Genomic DNA, 17,660 nt, shown 5'->3' with positions numbered 1-17,660 from the left:
ATCACGAACCCGCGGGCTCAGGCAATCCACTCACCTCAGCCTCCCAAAGGCGTGGGATTGCAGGCTGAGCCACCGAGCCCGGCTACAAATGCTGTATTTTATTTAAAGATTATAGATACTATTTTATCTAGTGTATTGTAGCCTTTCTTAGTTTAAATAATCTCTTTAAGGTAAAAGATTCTCAAAATATCTTCTAGAATTAGATTACCAGAGAAGTGAGACAGTAGCTTAATTAAGTTCAGATCTCTTACATGCTGTGTTTTTGTGTATTTTATAGAATCTTATAAGGACATATTTTTCTCTATGTTTAAAAAAAAGTAAGGGGAGGGAATAACAAGGTTATTCTTATTATTCTCATAATTCTTATGAATTATAAGAATTCATCTCACCTGGCTGGATGCAGGGGCTCACACGTATAGTGCCAGCATTTTGGGAGGCCAAGGTGGGAGGATTGTTTGAGCCTAGGAGTTTGAGACCAGCTTGGGCAATATAGCAAGACCTCATCTCTAAAAAAAAAAAAAAAATTAACCTGACATAGTGGTTGTGTGCCTGTAGTCCTGGCTACTCGGGAAGCTGAGATGGGAGAATTGCTTGAGCCTAGGAGGTTGAGCGAAATTAGCAGTTCAGCTGAGGTAAGGAGGCCTGCACCTCTTAGTGTACATGTTAAACACTGTGGTGAGTCATAATTCTGTCACTGCACTCTAGCCTGGGTGACAGAGTGAGAGTTTGCCTTAAAAATAATAAGAAGCCGGGCTCAGTGGCTCAGCCTGTAATCCCACGCCTTTGGGAGGCTGAGGCGAGTGGATTGCCTGAGCCCGTGGGTTCGAGACCCGCCTGGGCAACTTGATGAGACCTCATCTCTACAATAAATCAAAAATTAGCCAGGCGTGGTAGCACGCACCTGTAGTTCCAGCTACTTGGAAGGCTGAGGCGGAAGGATCGCCGGAGCCCAGGAGGTCGAGGCTGCGGTGGCCAGGAGCGGCCACTGCACTCCAGTCTGGGCGACAGAGTGAGACTCCAACTCAAAAAAAATTTTTTTTTTTTTATTTTAAAGATGTGGGGTATAATTCAGGGTTATACAAATGATCATTGTACAGGTAATGTTTGGACCTCACTTTGGTCCCCACTTTGATATCAGGTACCCTTACTGATGAAGCATGCTCTTTCCCCTCCCCTGACAGTTTCCCACTACTGCCAATCCCTTTCTTATAGTATTATGATAATTCTTTCTGAACACTTTTGTTGTTGTTGTTGTTGGAGTTTCACTCTATCACCCAGGCTGGAGTACAGTGGCACACTCATGGCAACCACAGCCTCGACCTGCTGGGCTCAGGTGATCCTTCTGCCTCAGCCTTCCGAGTAGCTGGAACTACAGGTGCACGCCATCGTGCATGGCTGATTTTTAAGTTTATTAAAGAGATGAGGTCTCGCCAAGTTGCCCAGTCTGATCTTGAACCTCTGGGCTAAGGCCTCTCGCCTTAGCCTCCCAAAGTGCTGGGATTACAGACATGAGCCACCGCGTCCAGTTCTTTCTAAAGTCTTTAGAGTAAGTTGCTGGCCTGGCGTTTGCTATTGGATTTGTTTCAGATCCCAGCTCTGGCTAGAGCTAAGGAGTATATGTAAATATGTGTGTATGTGACATATATACTTAGACATACCCATTTATTTTTATGTGTCTATGTCTGTCTATCTTCTGTCTATGTAGAAAAGTACTGGTAACTCCAATTTCAATCAACAGTGTTCATTCCAGTTTTCTCTCTTTCTGTTTCTCTCCTCTAAGAGTGAAAACCCTGGCTCTCATTACCCTTGATCATTCACCTCTATTTAACCACTCTCCAATTGCCACTGTAACCTCCTTCACCACATGGGTACCCTGCTCACCCCACAGGGCTTCAGCACCCTGCCTTTTTCACCCCTCTCCAGCTTTGACATACCATGCCAGGCCACTCCCAATGTCCTTGGGTGGACACCAGTCAGACTTCTGTAACTCAGGCTGGCTGCCCTTTTCCCAAGTGAATGCTCTCTTTCCCTGCCTCCAGCATCAACCGCATGCACAGGCCATCCTTGCTCTCTCCCTGGGCCCTGACAGCCTGCACTGAGCATCCCTTACCATACCCCAAATCTTTGAAGCATATGTGGAAGAAGAGGAAAAAGTCTACATTGCTTCAGATAAAATATTTAGGAAGAAGACACTGTTTGCTTTTATGAAATTGGAAGTATCTGGAGTTAAAAGTGAATATGAATTTTAAATTTAGTTCACCAATTCTTCAAACATACAATTATGAGTGCCAGGCACAGATTAGGTCACTGGTAATAAGACAGTCCCTTCCTTCACTACATTCTTTGACAACCTTTTGAAGCCTGTTTCCTCATATGGCAAAAGGAAATAGTAATTTTGCTCAGAGTGTTGTTGGGAAAATTGAATAATTTGTAAAAACAGTCCAGTTACTCTTATAATCATCACAGAAATAATATACAAGCACCTTAGCTGAAATACTGCTTTAAAATTTCTTTTAGTAGCTGGGCGCGGTAGCTCATGCCTATAATCCCAGCACTTTGGGAGGCCAAGGTGAGAGGATTGCCTGAGCCTACGGGTTAGAGAACAGCCTGGGCAACTTGGCGAGACCTCATCTCTACAATAAGTCAAGGAAAATTAGTCAGGCGTGGTGGCACACGACTGTAGTTTCAGCCACTTGGAAGACTGAAGTGGAAGGATCCACAGGTTGAGGCTGTGATGGCCATGAGCATGCCACTCCAACCTGTGTGACAGACTGAGACTCCCACTCAAAAAAATTTTTTTTCTTTTAATATTTTGAGGAGAAACCAAAAATTCCTGCTAGGAAAAATGGCAAGTGACATCTCACCTACTCTTTGAATAATTTTTTATTTCCTTTGGTAGTAAACTTTTATCTAAGAATATGGACTTTAAAGTAAATGTGTGTATCCTGTTTTCTAAGTAAAAATATAATGCAAAATGGTAAATAATTAAACTGCAAGACATTTGTTTGTATGTTTGAATTGAGTGACAGTCTATTATATAGACCTTATTTGGCCCTGAGAAATATGATGTGTTCATATATTCAAATATATGGTGAATAATGAGAAGGTAATTGTTATGTATTATTAGAAAATAGCATTTTGTTGCATGGTAGTTTAAGTTATAAAATGACTTTATGTTTTCTAAAGGAAGGTAGTGACTTAATGTTACAAATGTGAAGATTGCTTCTGAAACTAATATATAGTAACTGCTATATTAGTGATGGTATTTTAATTGCACATAGCATGTAACCTGGAAAACTCTAGAATAATATTTATCCTGGAAGTCATGCCTTCTGTCATGAGAGTATATATAACAAGTCTCTAATGTTTGCTATTCGTGTATTTAGGGGAAGACAGTCTTGGTGTACCTTATAAAATATAATTACAGTTCATGTTGTGATGTTTTATATTTATGTTTCTTGTCATTGAATGTTAGGAGCAACTTTTTTTTGAGTTGAAGTCTCACTCTGTCGCCTAGGCTGCAGTGCAGTGGCACGCTCACGGCCACTGCAGCCTCGACCTGCTAGGCTTAGACAGTCCTTCTGCCTCAGCCTTCCAAGTAGCTGGAACTGTAGATGCATACCACCATGCCCGGCTAATTTTTTGTGTGATTTATTGTAGAGATGAGGTCTCACCAGGTTGCCCAGGCTGGTTTTGAACCCCCGGACTCAGGCAATTCTCTCACCTTGGCCTCCCAAAGTGCTAGGATTACAGGCTGATCCACCTCACCTGGCAGCAACTGTCATATAAACATATGGTATAATAAGAAGAAGAACTCTAGGAATACAGAATGAAATACAAATCCCCGTAACTTTAGTAGCTTGATGAAATCTCTGTTCCCTGACTTCAGGCTGGTAGATTGATAAAGGCCTGTACTTAGTGATTAACATATTAGAGAACTGTGAAAATGTCATCTAGTTGAGTGATTGAGTTATTGTGGCCTAACCTGTACCGCCAACTAGCGGAGCACAGCTCATCAGAATGCAGAAGTGAGATCACTAGAAAGAATGTTTAAGAATAGATGGTCTCCTACAATACAAAATCAAAAGAAAATATGCTGGGTGTGGTAGCACGCGCATGTAGCTACTTGGAAGGCTGGGGTGGAAGGATCACCTAAGCCCAGCTGGTCGAGGCTGTGGTGGCTGTGATGTGCTACTGCACTATAGCCTGGGTGACAGAGTGAGTCGCCAACTCAAAAACAAAAAAGAAGATTAGATGGTCTCATACCTGTAATCCAAGCACTTTGGGAGGTGGAGGCAAGAGGATTGCCTGAGCCCAGGGGTTTGAGACCAACCTGGGCAACTTGACAAGACCTTGTCTCTACAATAAATAAAAAATTGGCAGGGCGTATTAGCACGTACCTGTGGCTCCAGCTACTTGGAAGGCTGAGGTGGAAGGATTGCCTGAGCACAGCAGATTGTGGCTGCAGTGGCTGTGACTGCCACTGCACTCCAGCCTGAGTGACTGAGTGAGACTGCAACTAAAAAAAAAAAAAAAAGATTGGTCTGAAATGAAAAGAGGTGAAGCAGACAGGAAAAGTGAGATGTTCTTTAGAACTCTGGAGTTCAGGCAAAGGAAGAGATCTCTAATGCAAAGTACAAAGGAATATTAGGCAAAGTGGACTGAGAAGATCCCTTTTGATGGCAATAAAGATGGACAGGCAATGAAACTGTCATAAGAATCTGCTTACAGGTTTTCTAACTTGGGACATGCAAGTATTGCCCAAAAGGTCTTAGACTGTAGATAAATGCTGTAAAGGAAGGGGATAAGTGCAGGAGATAAGAGAAAATAAGGAGTAAACCAGCCAAAAGGTGAGTTGAGTGTGTGATAGGCAACGAGGAAGAAACCTAGAAGGAGAGGAAGGAATGAGAAAGGATCATACCTTTCTGAATGATAGACTGTAGAAAGTAGTATTTGCATTTCTCCTCTGAAATACTGGCTGTTAAATTTCTTTGGTTCTTTGTCAAATGTTTAATGTGTATTTGCTTAATTTGCTCAAGTACTGGAAAGATTTTTCCTGTAAAGCGTCAGAATTTTTTTTTTCTTTTCAATAGAGCAACCACAATATCCTGCCCTTTGGAAATTATTCTGTGGGTTATATTCATTAGCAAGGTGACATTAACGATATAATAGGATAAATCAATCGAGACAAAGACCATACTTTTGTCCTTTCAGATTCAGATTTCTCTATTCCTATACTAAACGGTATAGTCAAGGATTGCATTAGCTTTCATCATTTATTTTGTCAGTTTTCTAAGTGTCAAGCACTATTGTATGTGTCAGGAATAAAAAGATAATAAGACAGATTCAAATCAGTGGGAGAGGAGAGATTAATTAATAGTTTTGGAATAATTTGTTTTTTTTTTTTTTTTTTATTTGGAGTCTGCGATCCTTCTGCCTCAGCCTTCTAAGTAGCTGGAACTACAGGCGTGCACTACCACGCCTGGCTGATTTTTGATTTACTGTAGAGATGAGGTCTCACCAAGTTGCCCAGGCAGGTCTCGAACCCGCGGGCTCAGGCAATCTACTCACCTCAGCCTCCCAAGGCACGGGATTACAGGCTGAGCCACCGAGCCTGGCTTTGGAATAATTTGTTAGCTCTTTGGGAAGAATAGTTAGATTACTAACTTGAAAAAATACTTTATGCTGTACATTTACTTTAAAAATATCAGATTTAGACATTTCTGATTGATATCATGCTAGACTCCCAAAGACCTCAAACTGGCCGGGCGGGTGGCTCATGCTTGTAAGCACTTTGGGAGGCCAAGGTGAGAGGATCGTTTGAGCCCAGGGGTTGGAGACCAGCCTGGACAACTTGGTGAGACCTTGCCTCTACAGTAAATCAAAAAATTAACAGGGTGTGGTAGTGTGTGCCTGTAGTTCCAGCTACTTGGAAGGCTGAGGCAGAAGGATCGCCTGAGAGCCCTGTAGGTCGAGGCTGCAGTAACCATGATCATGCCACTGCACTCCATCCAGCCTGGGTGACAGAGTGAGACTTGCGACTCAAAAAATCAAAGACTACAAAAGGGGAGGAACTGTGTCTGAGAGGCAGAAGAAATGACCTGGAGACAGTGGACAAGGCATGGATTTTATTCAGGAATTTTCAGAGAAGATGGTCCAGGAATGACTGACTAGGTGGGAAAAAAACACTTTTTTTTTTTTGGAGTAAGAGTGTCACCCTGTCGCCCAGGCTGCATGCTCACAGCCACAGCAGCCTTGATTTGCTGGGCTCAGGTGATACTTCTATCTCAACCATCCAAGTAGCTGGAACCACAGGCACACGCCACCATGTCCTGCTAATTTTTTGACTTATTGTAGAGATGATGTCTCATCAAGTTACTTAGGCTGATCTTGAACCCCTGGACTCAGGGAATCCTCTCGCCTCTGCCTTCCAAACAGCTGGGATTGTGAAAGGCACAGGTCATATAACATTTCTCATAAGGCAAAATGTAGGACTAAGTGGGCAAAGGGTAAAGTTCTAGTGCATAGGCTAGTGTGAGAAGGCACTTATACATGCGTTGCATGTATACAAAATGGCTGTGAGCTCTCTCTAGGGGCGGGATTTTTAGTATTATAATGAACTAAAGGTGAACTAACAGTAGGCAAAGTTATGGGCACTGATCCAGGCATGCCTGATCCGATTTGAACCAGTCTGGAGTGGGGTGCTGCCTCAAGGAAGGGTGTGGAGGAACACTCACTATGTGCAGCTGCAAGATGTGGTCAGTAGGTATGGAGAACACTTCACTCATGGCGTCAGCACGCACTATGTGCCCAGGCCAGAGCCTGAGGGAACTGGGACATTCTAAGTTGGCCATCCTGGGAATACCTCCACAGGCTCCCATTGCCTACCTATATCCAGGGTGTGCTCATGTTGTCACTGAGTGTATATCACTCTATAGTTGAAACTCTGACTTTATAGCTAAATAGAATCTGATGTTTCCGTTTCTTAACCTAAAACTTTTTTTGTAGCATCTGCAGAAAAAGAGGCAATCAAGGGTACATATTCCAAAGTATTGGATGCATACGGACTCTTAGGTGTTTTACGCTTAAATCTTGGTAAGTTCATTATTCATTATAATCCATCTATTTCTTAATTTCTATTTTTGTAATTGTAAGCATTTGAGAGATACTACCTATGTATTGTTTTAGACTCTGTATTTGATCTGTGTGGTAACATTGTTTAAACATTAATTTAGCTTATATTATAATAATAATATTTATTACCCAAAAAGCCATGCCGTGTGCTCAAGTTCTTGTGATTTTCAGTTCCAGAGACAGTGTCCAGTTTAAATACTTTAAGAGATAGGTATAAATTGTTCAAAGATAAAATCTGAGCATTCCCCTTTTTCATTGCTTGAATGTATTGAGGACAAGGTGTCTTCCTGAGAACCACCCTGATTTCCCTGGTGTATAGTGGAAAACATCTATTTTGGAATCAAAAGGTCTCAGCTTGAGCCTTTCTCTGCCACCTAATGTCACCATGGGCTGCAGAGTAACCTTTGTGATTACCAGTTTGTCTATGATGATGTGACTCAGAATGTGTCCCAAAGACTGGTACTGGTCCATAAATTATTTTGGTATTGGTGAGTGATGAGATAAGGAGCTTGCAACTTCATGAAAGTCAACACTTGGCTTCCTTCATTGGTAGTCTTAACATGAAAAAAAAAAGAGTTAATTAAGGGGTGAACTTAATGGTATAGTTGATTTCCATTCTGGTACAAGCAACTTTTCTCATTGTGAGCTGCTAACAGTTCATGAACCATACTTTGAATAGCACTGGTCTTATAAATTTGTCATTTGTTGTGAATCTATCACATGGAATACACTGTATGTAAGTGCCCTACTTATTAGTTTTTGGCAATCCTAACAGTCTAGTGAGGGATTTGCTTTAATCCCTTTTTCATGGCATGATACTATACTACATACTGAAGTTGATCCAGATAATAAGTAATGGAGGAAGATTCAGGGCCATTTCTTCCTGTGTCAGATCCCATGTTCAAAGTAACCACTGTTGAGTTTCAGCTTCATACTAATTTCATCGTATTTTTTATCACAATTAGATGAAAAAGTCTCTATGAAAGTTTTTATAAACCAGATTGCTTTATAAATTGTTACCAGAGACTTTTGCATATATACAGAGGGTGCCAAAAATATATATACACACATTTTAAGAAAGGAAAAAACTGTATTAAAATTGTAATACTCTCTAGGTGCAGTGACTCACACAGGTAATCCCAGCACTTTTGGAGGCGAAGGTGAGAGGATTGCCTGAGCCTAGGGATTCGAGACCAGCCTGGGCAGCTTGGCAAGACCTTGTCTATACAATAAATAAAAAATTAGCCAGGTATGGTGGCGCATGCCTATAGTTCCAGCTACTTGGCAGGCTGTAGTGGAAGGATCACCTTAGCCCAGCAGGTCGAAGCTACGGTGGCTGTGAGTGTGCCACTGTACTCCAGCCTGGGCAACAGAGTGAGACTCCAACTCAAAAAAAAAAAAAAAAAGGTAAAAGTAATACATAGATAATGTCTCTTAAAATGTGTATACATTTTTTGGCACCCCAGTATGCACACCATTTTTTCAATTTTTACATTAGTAAAGTTTATTGTCTTATCTGGGTTTCCTAATAATCATAAAGTGAAGGTAAAGAAGATAACACATTTTTTTTTTTGAGTCGGAGTCTCTCTTTGTCGCCTGGGCTGGAATGCAGTGGCATGCTCACGGCCACCCCAGCATCTACCTGCTGAGCTCAGGTGATTCTTCCACTTCAGCCCTCCAAATAGTCGGAATTATAGGCACGTGCTACCATGCCCGGCTAATTTTTTGATTTATTGTAGAGATGAGGGCTCACCAAGTTGCCCAGCTGTTCTCAAAGCACATATTTTTTTATTTGATAAATTCTTTATAGCCTCAGGTTGAAGAAGAACAATTTTGTAAATCAGAGATTATCCTGTTGATGTTTAAATGCCTTATTACACTTAATATATTTTTTAAAGAATTTTTTTACCAATAAAAATCTTGTGAATTTAAACATGTCCATGATAAATTAAAAATAATCACAATGTCAGATTTTAAAAAAGAGAAAGAGGAAGTGGAATAGCTTGAAAAATATTGGGGTTTTTCATCCAATAAAATATTTGGTTTTTACAGGTGATACTATGTTACATTATCTGGTCCTAGTCACTGGATGTATGTCTGTTGGAAAAATTCAAGAATCTGAAGTTTTTCGAGTTACTTCCACTGAGTTTATATCACTACGAATTGATTCTTCAGATGAGGATCGCATTTCAGAAGTGCGGAAAGTTTTGAATTCAGGAAACTTTTATTTTGCATGGTCTGCATCTGGCATCAGTTTAGATCTGAGTCTTAATGCACATCGTAGTATGCAAGAACAGACAACTGACAATAGATTTTTCTGGTGAGTTTGTGTTTTACTTTTTCCCTTTTAAATCATGTGCTGTGTAATAACTTGGTGATATGGAGCATAACATGTTCAACAGTTATAGTTTCTGGTGGTAACAAGGGATAGACATTGCTGATAGAGCATAATCCTCTTTCCTGTTCCAGAACCCTCAGCAGAGCACAGCAGGCAATCACTGTCAGTTTATTTTAGTTGGCATGTGACATGAAGCCCATTTTCTTCCTCTGATCTAGACTGACTTTTCATTTCAGAAATATATTTAAAGTATTTGTTGTAAATTTAGGAATGAATTAAGTTGTAACAAAACTGTGTTACTCATGTTTCCTATTCTTGCCTCTCTGGCAGTATTCCCTTCCTAAGCCAACATTCCCTTATTATTTTTAATTTTAAGGTTATAAGTAGATGATCCTGATTCAAGAGCAACAGACTGTGAAGTAGTATACTGGGACAAAGTCTAGTACTATAATAAGATAGAATATATGTAGGTAACTGTGGGATATTTCATGATTATGCATAACTGTGCTGTATTCTAAGTAGGCACAAATGGTAAGCAGAACACATGGGACTATAATTAGTATTGCGTTATGGTAGCAGACCACATTTCTAGAGTAATGCTTCTGTTGTCTACAGCCAGCATTGATGTTGACTTTTCCTTCTTAATACCATGTGTAAATTATGTTTCTTTATATTGATATATAAAGCCAAAGTTCAGGACTCTCTACTCTTGCCCTCCCTTAATAGTTCAGATTCAAGATGTTTCCTCCTGTATACATTTTCTCTCTCACACTTTCTTTTTTTTTGAGTAAGAGTCTCACTCTGTTGCCTAGGCTGGAGTGTAGTGGCATACTCACGGTCTCTGTAGCCTCGAGCTACTGGGCTGGGCTCTGGTGATCCTTCAACCTCAGCCTTCCAAGTAGCTGGAACTACAGGCATGCACCACCACACCCAGCTAATTTTTTGATTTATTGTAGAGATGAGATCTCACCAAGTAGCCAAGGCTGGTCTTGAACCCCTGGGCTCAGGCAGTTCTCTCTCCTCCACCTCCCAAAGTGCTGTGATTACAGGTGTGAGCCACTGCTCCTGGCTTTCTCACACTTTCACCATCACTTATATGCTCCTTGATAGTATATTCAGGTGTGACATTGGCCCTAGCTGTCAGAGGACTCAAAGTCAACAATGCTGGGATAGTACGAACTTTAAAGCAACAACTTGTAGCTTACATTAAAGTGTTTTGACCCATGGTAGTGGCATAGAGAAGAGTAGGCAGAATGAAAACAGGGTTTAGAGCACTGCATGTTAGAGACTTGGGTTTAGCAAAGGAGGAGACAGGGATAGAGAAGGAGAGAGGGAGGAGGGGGAGCAAAGAAGGGAAAAGGATACGGGGGTTAATAGAGCAGATGCATGGATGTAGATCCTGTCTGCCTGAAGAAGCTAGTGTTATAGGATGTACTTTTGCTAGCATTCAGAAACAGACTTCCAAGAGTTGAAACTGTGACAACACTATACTTTTTCTATGGAAGACGTTGAAGTCCCTTGAAAAAGGTAAATGTGTTACAGCTGTACTTAGGGCAGCTGTCCTTACCTTTTTGTTCCCTCCTCATTCCTACCCAAAATTTCATAGATTGAAAGATAAAGGCTTTCCTGTACAACTAGAAGTCTAAGCTTGGCTAAGTTTACTCAATAGAAATGATTCATATTTTTTTTTCATTCAGTTAAGAGTGGAAATGAGGGCACATTTAGATAAAAGAAAACCTGAGGGAGTTTGTAGAGTAGGAGACAGTTTGAACAAAAGGATGGCTAAAACACCCAAGATGAATTTTGCGTATTTTGCAGTTTTTATGGTTTTTCTAAGGATTGGCATTCTTGAGCTTTATTTTGCACAGAAAAATGAAAACTTTTAGAATTCATTTTGCATACCTTTGTACTAGATAGAAATATTTTCCAGGATGTAGCTGTCGTACTGGATTCCAAAGGCCCTGAAAAGGAAGGCACTGTGTCTAAGAGGCCAAAGAAATTGCCTGGAGACAACAGATGAGACATGGGCTTTATTTGGGAACCTAACTTACAGGAATGATGGTCCAGAAGCGCTGACTGGACAGAAAAAAAACCATTCCTGAGTGTAAAAGGCACTTAATTTATATATAGCATTTTATGTAGGAGTGCTGGATTAAGCATGAGGGATAGTATTTCTAATGTATAGGCATAGTGTGAGAAGGCTCTTATACATATGTCACATGTATACAAAATGGTTGTGAATTCTCTCCAGGACTAAGATTTTTAGTATTATAATGAACTAAAGGTAAGCAAAGGTAATGGGTATTGATTGATCCAGGTATGCTCAGTCTGGTCTGAAGGATAGGGGGAGGAACCCAACTGCCTCAAGGAAGGGTGTGTAAGAGCCCTCACTATGCATAGCTGCAAGATGTGGTCAGCAGGAAAACCCTTTGCCCCTGTGGACTCAGCATAACCCGTATACTCAGCTGAAGCCTGAGGGGAGGAGGACATACCAGGTTGGCCACTCCCAGGACCCCTCCCCAGTCTCCAACCTCCTACCCAGATCCAGGTTGTGCTCATATTATTACTGAGTGCGTGTTGCCCTACAATAGCCAAGTAATTTTTGTAGCCAAAGAGTGGCAAATACCTATTATAAAATCCAGATAGCTTTACTCCATTGGAGATTCAAAGCTCTGCCAGCCAGAAGTTGTGTATATTTCTTGTAGGAGATAGTTTATAATGAAAATTTTTTTTTTTTTAGAAAGCAGAATTTATTGAGAGGACAGAAAGCTTCCACAGTCGGAGGGGACCCAAAGGGTTTGCCCCCAAAAAAATTTTTTTTAATAAAATAAAAACAGCTGAGTGCAGTGGCTCACACCCGTAATCTCAGCATTTTGGGACATGGAGGTGAAAGGATTGCTTGAGTCCAGGGGTTCAAGATCAGCCTGGGAAACATAGTGAGACCTTGTCTCTATAATAAATCAAAAAAATAGCTGGGTATGGTGGCGTGTGCCTGTAGTTTCAGCTACTTGGAAGACTAAGGTAGAAAGATCACCTGAACCCCAGCAGGTCGAGGTTACAGTGGCCGTGAGCATGCCACTCTACTCCAACCTAGACTCTGACTCAAAAAATTTTTTTTAAAAGTTGTATATAAGCCGGACTCGGTGGCTCAGCCTGTAATCCCGCGCCTTTGGGAGGCTGAGGTGAGTGGATTGCCTGAGCCCGCGGGTTCGAGACCTGCCTGGGCAGTGAGACCTCATCTCTACAATAAATCAAAAAAATCAGCTGAGCGTGGTAGCGCATGCCTGTAATTACGGCTACTTGGAAGGCTGAGGCGGAAGGATCGCCGGAGCCCAGCAGATCGAGGCTGCGGTGGCCAGGAGCGGCCACTGCACTCCAGTCTGGGCAACAGAGTGAGACCCCAACTCAAAAAAAACAAAAACAAAAAGTTGGATATAAATTTAAATATGGGCTGGGTGTGGTGGCTCAAGCCTGTAATCCCAGCATTTGGGGAGGCCGAGGTGAGAGGATTGCCTGAGTCCACAGGTTTGAGAACAGCGTGGGCAATTTGGCAAGACCTCATCTCTACAATAAATAAATAAATACGTAAATAAATAAACTACGTGTGGTAGCACGTGCCTGTAGTTCCAGCTACTTGGAAGGCTGAGGCGGAAGAATCACCCTAGCCTAGGAGGTTGATGCTGGGGTGGCCATGAGTGTGCCACTGCACTCCAGCCTGGGTGACAGAGTAAGACTCCAACTCGGGAAAAAAAACTAAATATGATTAAAATGGCAATACATTGACAGCAAAGAAGAATGAAAACTGATGGTGTAGGGGAAACACTTCCTGCACAAAATGCATGAGATCCGAGCTCTACTTAAATGGGGACAGGTAAGTCTCTTATACCTTTACTATGGCATGGGTCTCAGCTGTGGTATCTACACATACTGGGTCACAGTCAATTTTCACTTTTCCTCCGATCAATGCAGGAAATATTAAAGTGTGAAATTTAAATCAATGTGTTTTTTAAATAAGTAATGATCACTAGATTTTTTTCTTTTCTTTTTTTTTGAGTCAGTCTTTCTATTGCCCAGGCTGGAGTACAGTGGCATGCTCACAGCCACTGCAGCTTTCATCTGCTGGGCTCAGGCAATCTTTCCACCTCACCCTTCCGAGTAGCCAGAACTACAGGCATGAGCCACCATGCCCAGCTAATCTTTTGATTTATTGTAGAGACGAGGTTTTGCCATGTTACCCGGGCTAGTCTCGAACCTCTGAGCTCAAGCAATCCTCTCACCTCCACCTCCAAAGTGCTGGGATTACAAGCATGAGCCACCGTGCCTGGCAGTCACTAGATTTAACATTATCCCACTAGTAATCTCATTACTCATCTACATTCCTGTATGCTTTCTTGCATGGATAAGAGGGGTTGGAGTCATAGCTGGTTTCCCAGATCTGCACGTGATCACCACTTCTTTTATCTCCACTGCAGCCTGCAGTCTGAGGTGTAGGTAGAGAGTTGAGGGCTATTGCTTTGAGGCTTCAAAAAATGCAGTTAGTCTGAAACCTGTAATTCTAGCATTTTGGGAGACTGAGGTGGGAGGATCACTTGAAGCCAGGAGTTTGAAACCAGCCTGGGCATTGTGAGACTTCATCTCTACAAAAAAATAAAAAACTTAGCCAAGCATAGTGGCATGCACCTGCAGTACCAGCTATTGAAGAGGCTGAGACAGCCATGCTTGGTGGCTCAGCCTGTAATCCCGCGCCTTTGGGAGGCAGAGGTGAGTGGATTCACTGAGCCCGCGGGATCGAGACCCGCCTGGGCAGGTGAGACCTCATCTCTACACTAAAATCAAAAAATTAGCCGGGTGCACGCCTGTAATTCCGGCTACTTGGAAGGCTGAGGTGGAAGGATCGCCGGAGCCCAGCAGGTCAAGGCTGCGGTGGCCGGGAGCGGCCACTGCACTCCTGTCTGGGCGACAGAGTGAGACTCCAACTCAAAAAAAAAAAAGAGGCTGAGACGCAGGATCACTTGAGCCCAGGAGTTTGGGACTGCAGTGAGCATTAGTGCAGTCATACCACTGCACTCCAGCCAGGGCAACACAGTGAGACTCTGTCTCTTAAAAAAAAAAAAAAAGAAAGAAAGAAAAAGAAAATAAAATGCTATTGCTCTTTTTTTTATTTTTATTTTGAGTCAGGGTCTCAGTCAATTACCCAGGCTGAAGTTCAGTGGTGTGATTATCGCTCACTGCAGTCCTGAACTACTGGGTTCAAGCGATCCTCTGCCTCAGCCTCCCCAATAGCTGGGACTACAGGTGCACACCACCATGCCTGGCTAATTTAAAATTTTTTTTTGTAGAGACAAGGTCTTGCCATTTTTCCCAGGCTAGTCTTGAACTCCTGGACTCTACCTCCCAAAGTGCTGGAATTTCAGGTGTGAGCTACCATGCCCGTCACTGTTACATTTTTCATATCTTGTTTAAGACAGGAAAGTAGTGCAGAGCACTTAAGAATTTCACTTAAAACTCAGTGATCCAATCTTGAATAATATAGAAAATTCACTTATGAATTGATAGTTTTTCTGCTCAACAATATATTTTCCTTAGTGGTAGGTTGTTTAGAAGGTTCCATACTTGTTTTGTGGAGGAGTTAGATTCCAGTAGAGACTCCTGAGAGGTGATCAGGGTGAGAAAGCCAACTTGGCCAGGCTCCAGTCCCTCATTGTTACTTTAGCCATAGCGACTCTGCTTTTTATCTATATCATAATTACTGGACTTATGCGTGTTTGTTCGAATGAAACTTTTTTCTTAAAAAAGTTTAGAAACCAGGCCCTGTCACCTAGAATGCTAAAAGTATTTGGAACAATGGTGCACTCTAGGCCTGTACTGTTTAATACAGTTGTCACTAGCCACCTTTGGCAATTTACATTTAAATTAATTAAAATAGAGCCTTATAAAAATCAAACCTTAAAAGTAGAGCTTGATAAAGTAGGGTGGAGATGTGTATATGTAATCCTTTTTTGGAACAAGTTAGGTTGTAAATGCTTTATGTATAAAAGCACAACAGAAAGGGGCACGGATATTAAAAACACAAAAATGCTTTTTTTCTATGGACCATAGATCACATGTTGAAGGATCTCATTTTATAGCCTTATCCTGATCTCTAGTATAGTAAATGTAGGTGAATTGATTTATTTTTGGTGTCTTTTAATTTAATAACATTAAATTAATGTTCTGGGAGTACTGTTTTAAAATTTATACTGTTATTTAATACTCAATAAGCAAATCAGTTATTATTTCTTTTTCTGTTAGGAATCAGTCTTTGCATTTGCATCTCAAGCACTATGGCGTGAATTGTGATGACTGGTTATTACGCCTTATGTGTGGAGGAGTAGAAATCAGAACAATTTATGCTGCTCATAAACAGGCAAAGGCTTGCCTTATTTCAAGGTTAAGCTGTGAACGAGCTGGGACCAGGTTTAATGTCCGGGGAACAAATGATGATGGTCATGTCGCCAATTTTGTAGAAACAGAACAGGTATATAGTGTTTTATATTGCTTAATTTGTGTATCATAGGCAAGGCACAGAAAATACTAGAATGAGGTATTTTTATTTGATTCAGAACTCATTTTGACATCTATACTATTGTTTTATGATTGTTCTTGGTTACCTATTGGCCTTAAAAAAGGCTTCCCTAAAAGAAACTTATTTTGGTATGGTTCTTAAAATAGGTAGCAAGGTGTTCACTAATTAGCATGGCATAGTCAATATTATATGTTTTTTGGAACAAGTTAGGTTATGAATATATTACATATAAATATATATATATACACATTGTATATAAATACATTATGCATAAACATGTTTTGATATTGAATTTAAAATCCTCAGTTATAGAGTTAGACAACTTAAGTGTGTTTTATGAACTTAAATCAAACCGAACCATTAATGGTAGATATATACCATCTAAATATTAGAAGTTATGATGTTTTGCTATGAAATCATATGATTGTAAATTTAGTTCACAACTCCAGCCCAACTCAGATCTTCAAGTTAGGTTTTGAAAAATATAGAAAGCTAAAGAAAAAAATTAAATGAAATATAAAGATATGTATGTAAAATACTGAGATTTAAAAGGAATTTGTTTTTAAAAGTTGTGATTCTTATGATTTTTACTTTTTTGGTTATCTCACTAACTGAAAAAATGTCAAACTTGTTCAGTATCCTGTTTTGGATATTTTTATTAGGACAATTATGAAAGATAGATGATAAAATATAACTTGTGTGCAACAGTAAATTTGTTTTTCTAATAAACACATAACAACATTTTCTGTGTAAATAGTTTATATATTATTTTTCTTTGTAGGTTGTGTACTTAGATGACTCTGTTTCTTCCTTCATACAAATCCGAGGATCTGTTCCATTGTTCTGGGAGCAACCAGGGTTGCAAGTATGTATTTGACAATCAGTTTATTTTTATTTTTTAAGAAATTTCCTATATTTTCAAAACTTTATTAATTCATTGATAGTTCCATTATTCTACCTAATAATATTAGCTAGAGTCACAAAGAAGGATGAGTACTGAGTTCCTGTTATCATCTTAGATATTTTATCCTTTAGTGCTCTTTTAAATAGCTATATAAATTCAGCTGCTGAATTTAATATTAAAAACTTTCAGACTTTTTTTTTTCTCTTTCAGATTTAAAAGAATAGTCTATTTAAATGTAAATTAGAGAGAAAGAGAAGGGAGAGAGAAGATTCACCCCCCCCCAAGGTGGGGGAAGGGACCAAAGCCAAAAACTTTCATGTTTTTTTTTTTTTTTTTTTGAATCGGAGTCTCATTCTGTCGCCCAGACTGGAGTGCAGTGGTCACACCCGATGTGATGAATAAATACCCTTTTACATACATCATTTTGTACATTTGTGAGAATACCTGTAGGCTAAATTTATAGAAGTGAATTGCTGATTCACAGGATTTCTTTCAAAATTTTGATAGATAATCACAAGTTTCTCTCAATAGCATTTGTTCCAATTTACACTGCCATGATGAAACTTTTTATTTTTCCAAAACAGAAAGTAAAGAATGGTGCTGTGGAAATGTTCTTTTCTCTTTTCTTTTACTGGTAGAAAGATGATTATTTCTGAATTTGAATCCAGAAAGCAGAGCTGGTCTTGAGGTCTTTCTACAGTGGTTCTGCAAGCATTCTA

The 17,660-nt window shown here is 40.4% G+C and overlaps 1 protein-coding gene across 5 annotated transcripts in view; it reads left to right on the top strand.

Annotated features, from left to right (window-relative positions):
* The window catches only part of SYNJ1 (synaptojanin 1), a 106,215-nt gene that overhangs the window by 24,207 nt on the left and 64,348 nt on the right, over positions 1 to 17,660 (top strand). For all 5 annotated transcript variants that reach the window (XM_021717763.1, XM_008068457.2, XM_021717766.1 and 2 more), the window contains exons 3-6: positions 7,009 to 7,095; positions 9,187 to 9,454; positions 15,764 to 15,989; positions 16,819 to 16,902. In XM_021717763.1, the coding sequence (XP_021573438.1) occupies positions 7,009 to 7,095; positions 9,187 to 9,454; positions 15,764 to 15,989; positions 16,819 to 16,902 (665 nt within the window). The remainder of the gene's footprint in view (positions 1 to 7,008; positions 7,096 to 9,186; positions 9,455 to 15,763; positions 15,990 to 16,818; positions 16,903 to 17,660) is intronic.

The sequence above is a fragment of the Carlito syrichta genome, unplaced genomic scaffold (assembly GCF_000164805.1).
Source record: "Carlito syrichta isolate Samal-C Ts95f unplaced genomic scaffold, Tarsius_syrichta-2.0.1 Scaffold310961, whole genome shotgun sequence".
NCBI classification, from domain to species: Eukaryota; Metazoa; Chordata; class Mammalia; order Primates; family Tarsiidae; genus Carlito; species Carlito syrichta.
The sequence above is the reverse complement of the archived record's forward strand: the minus strand, read 5'-3'. Positions and strand labels throughout refer to the sequence as shown.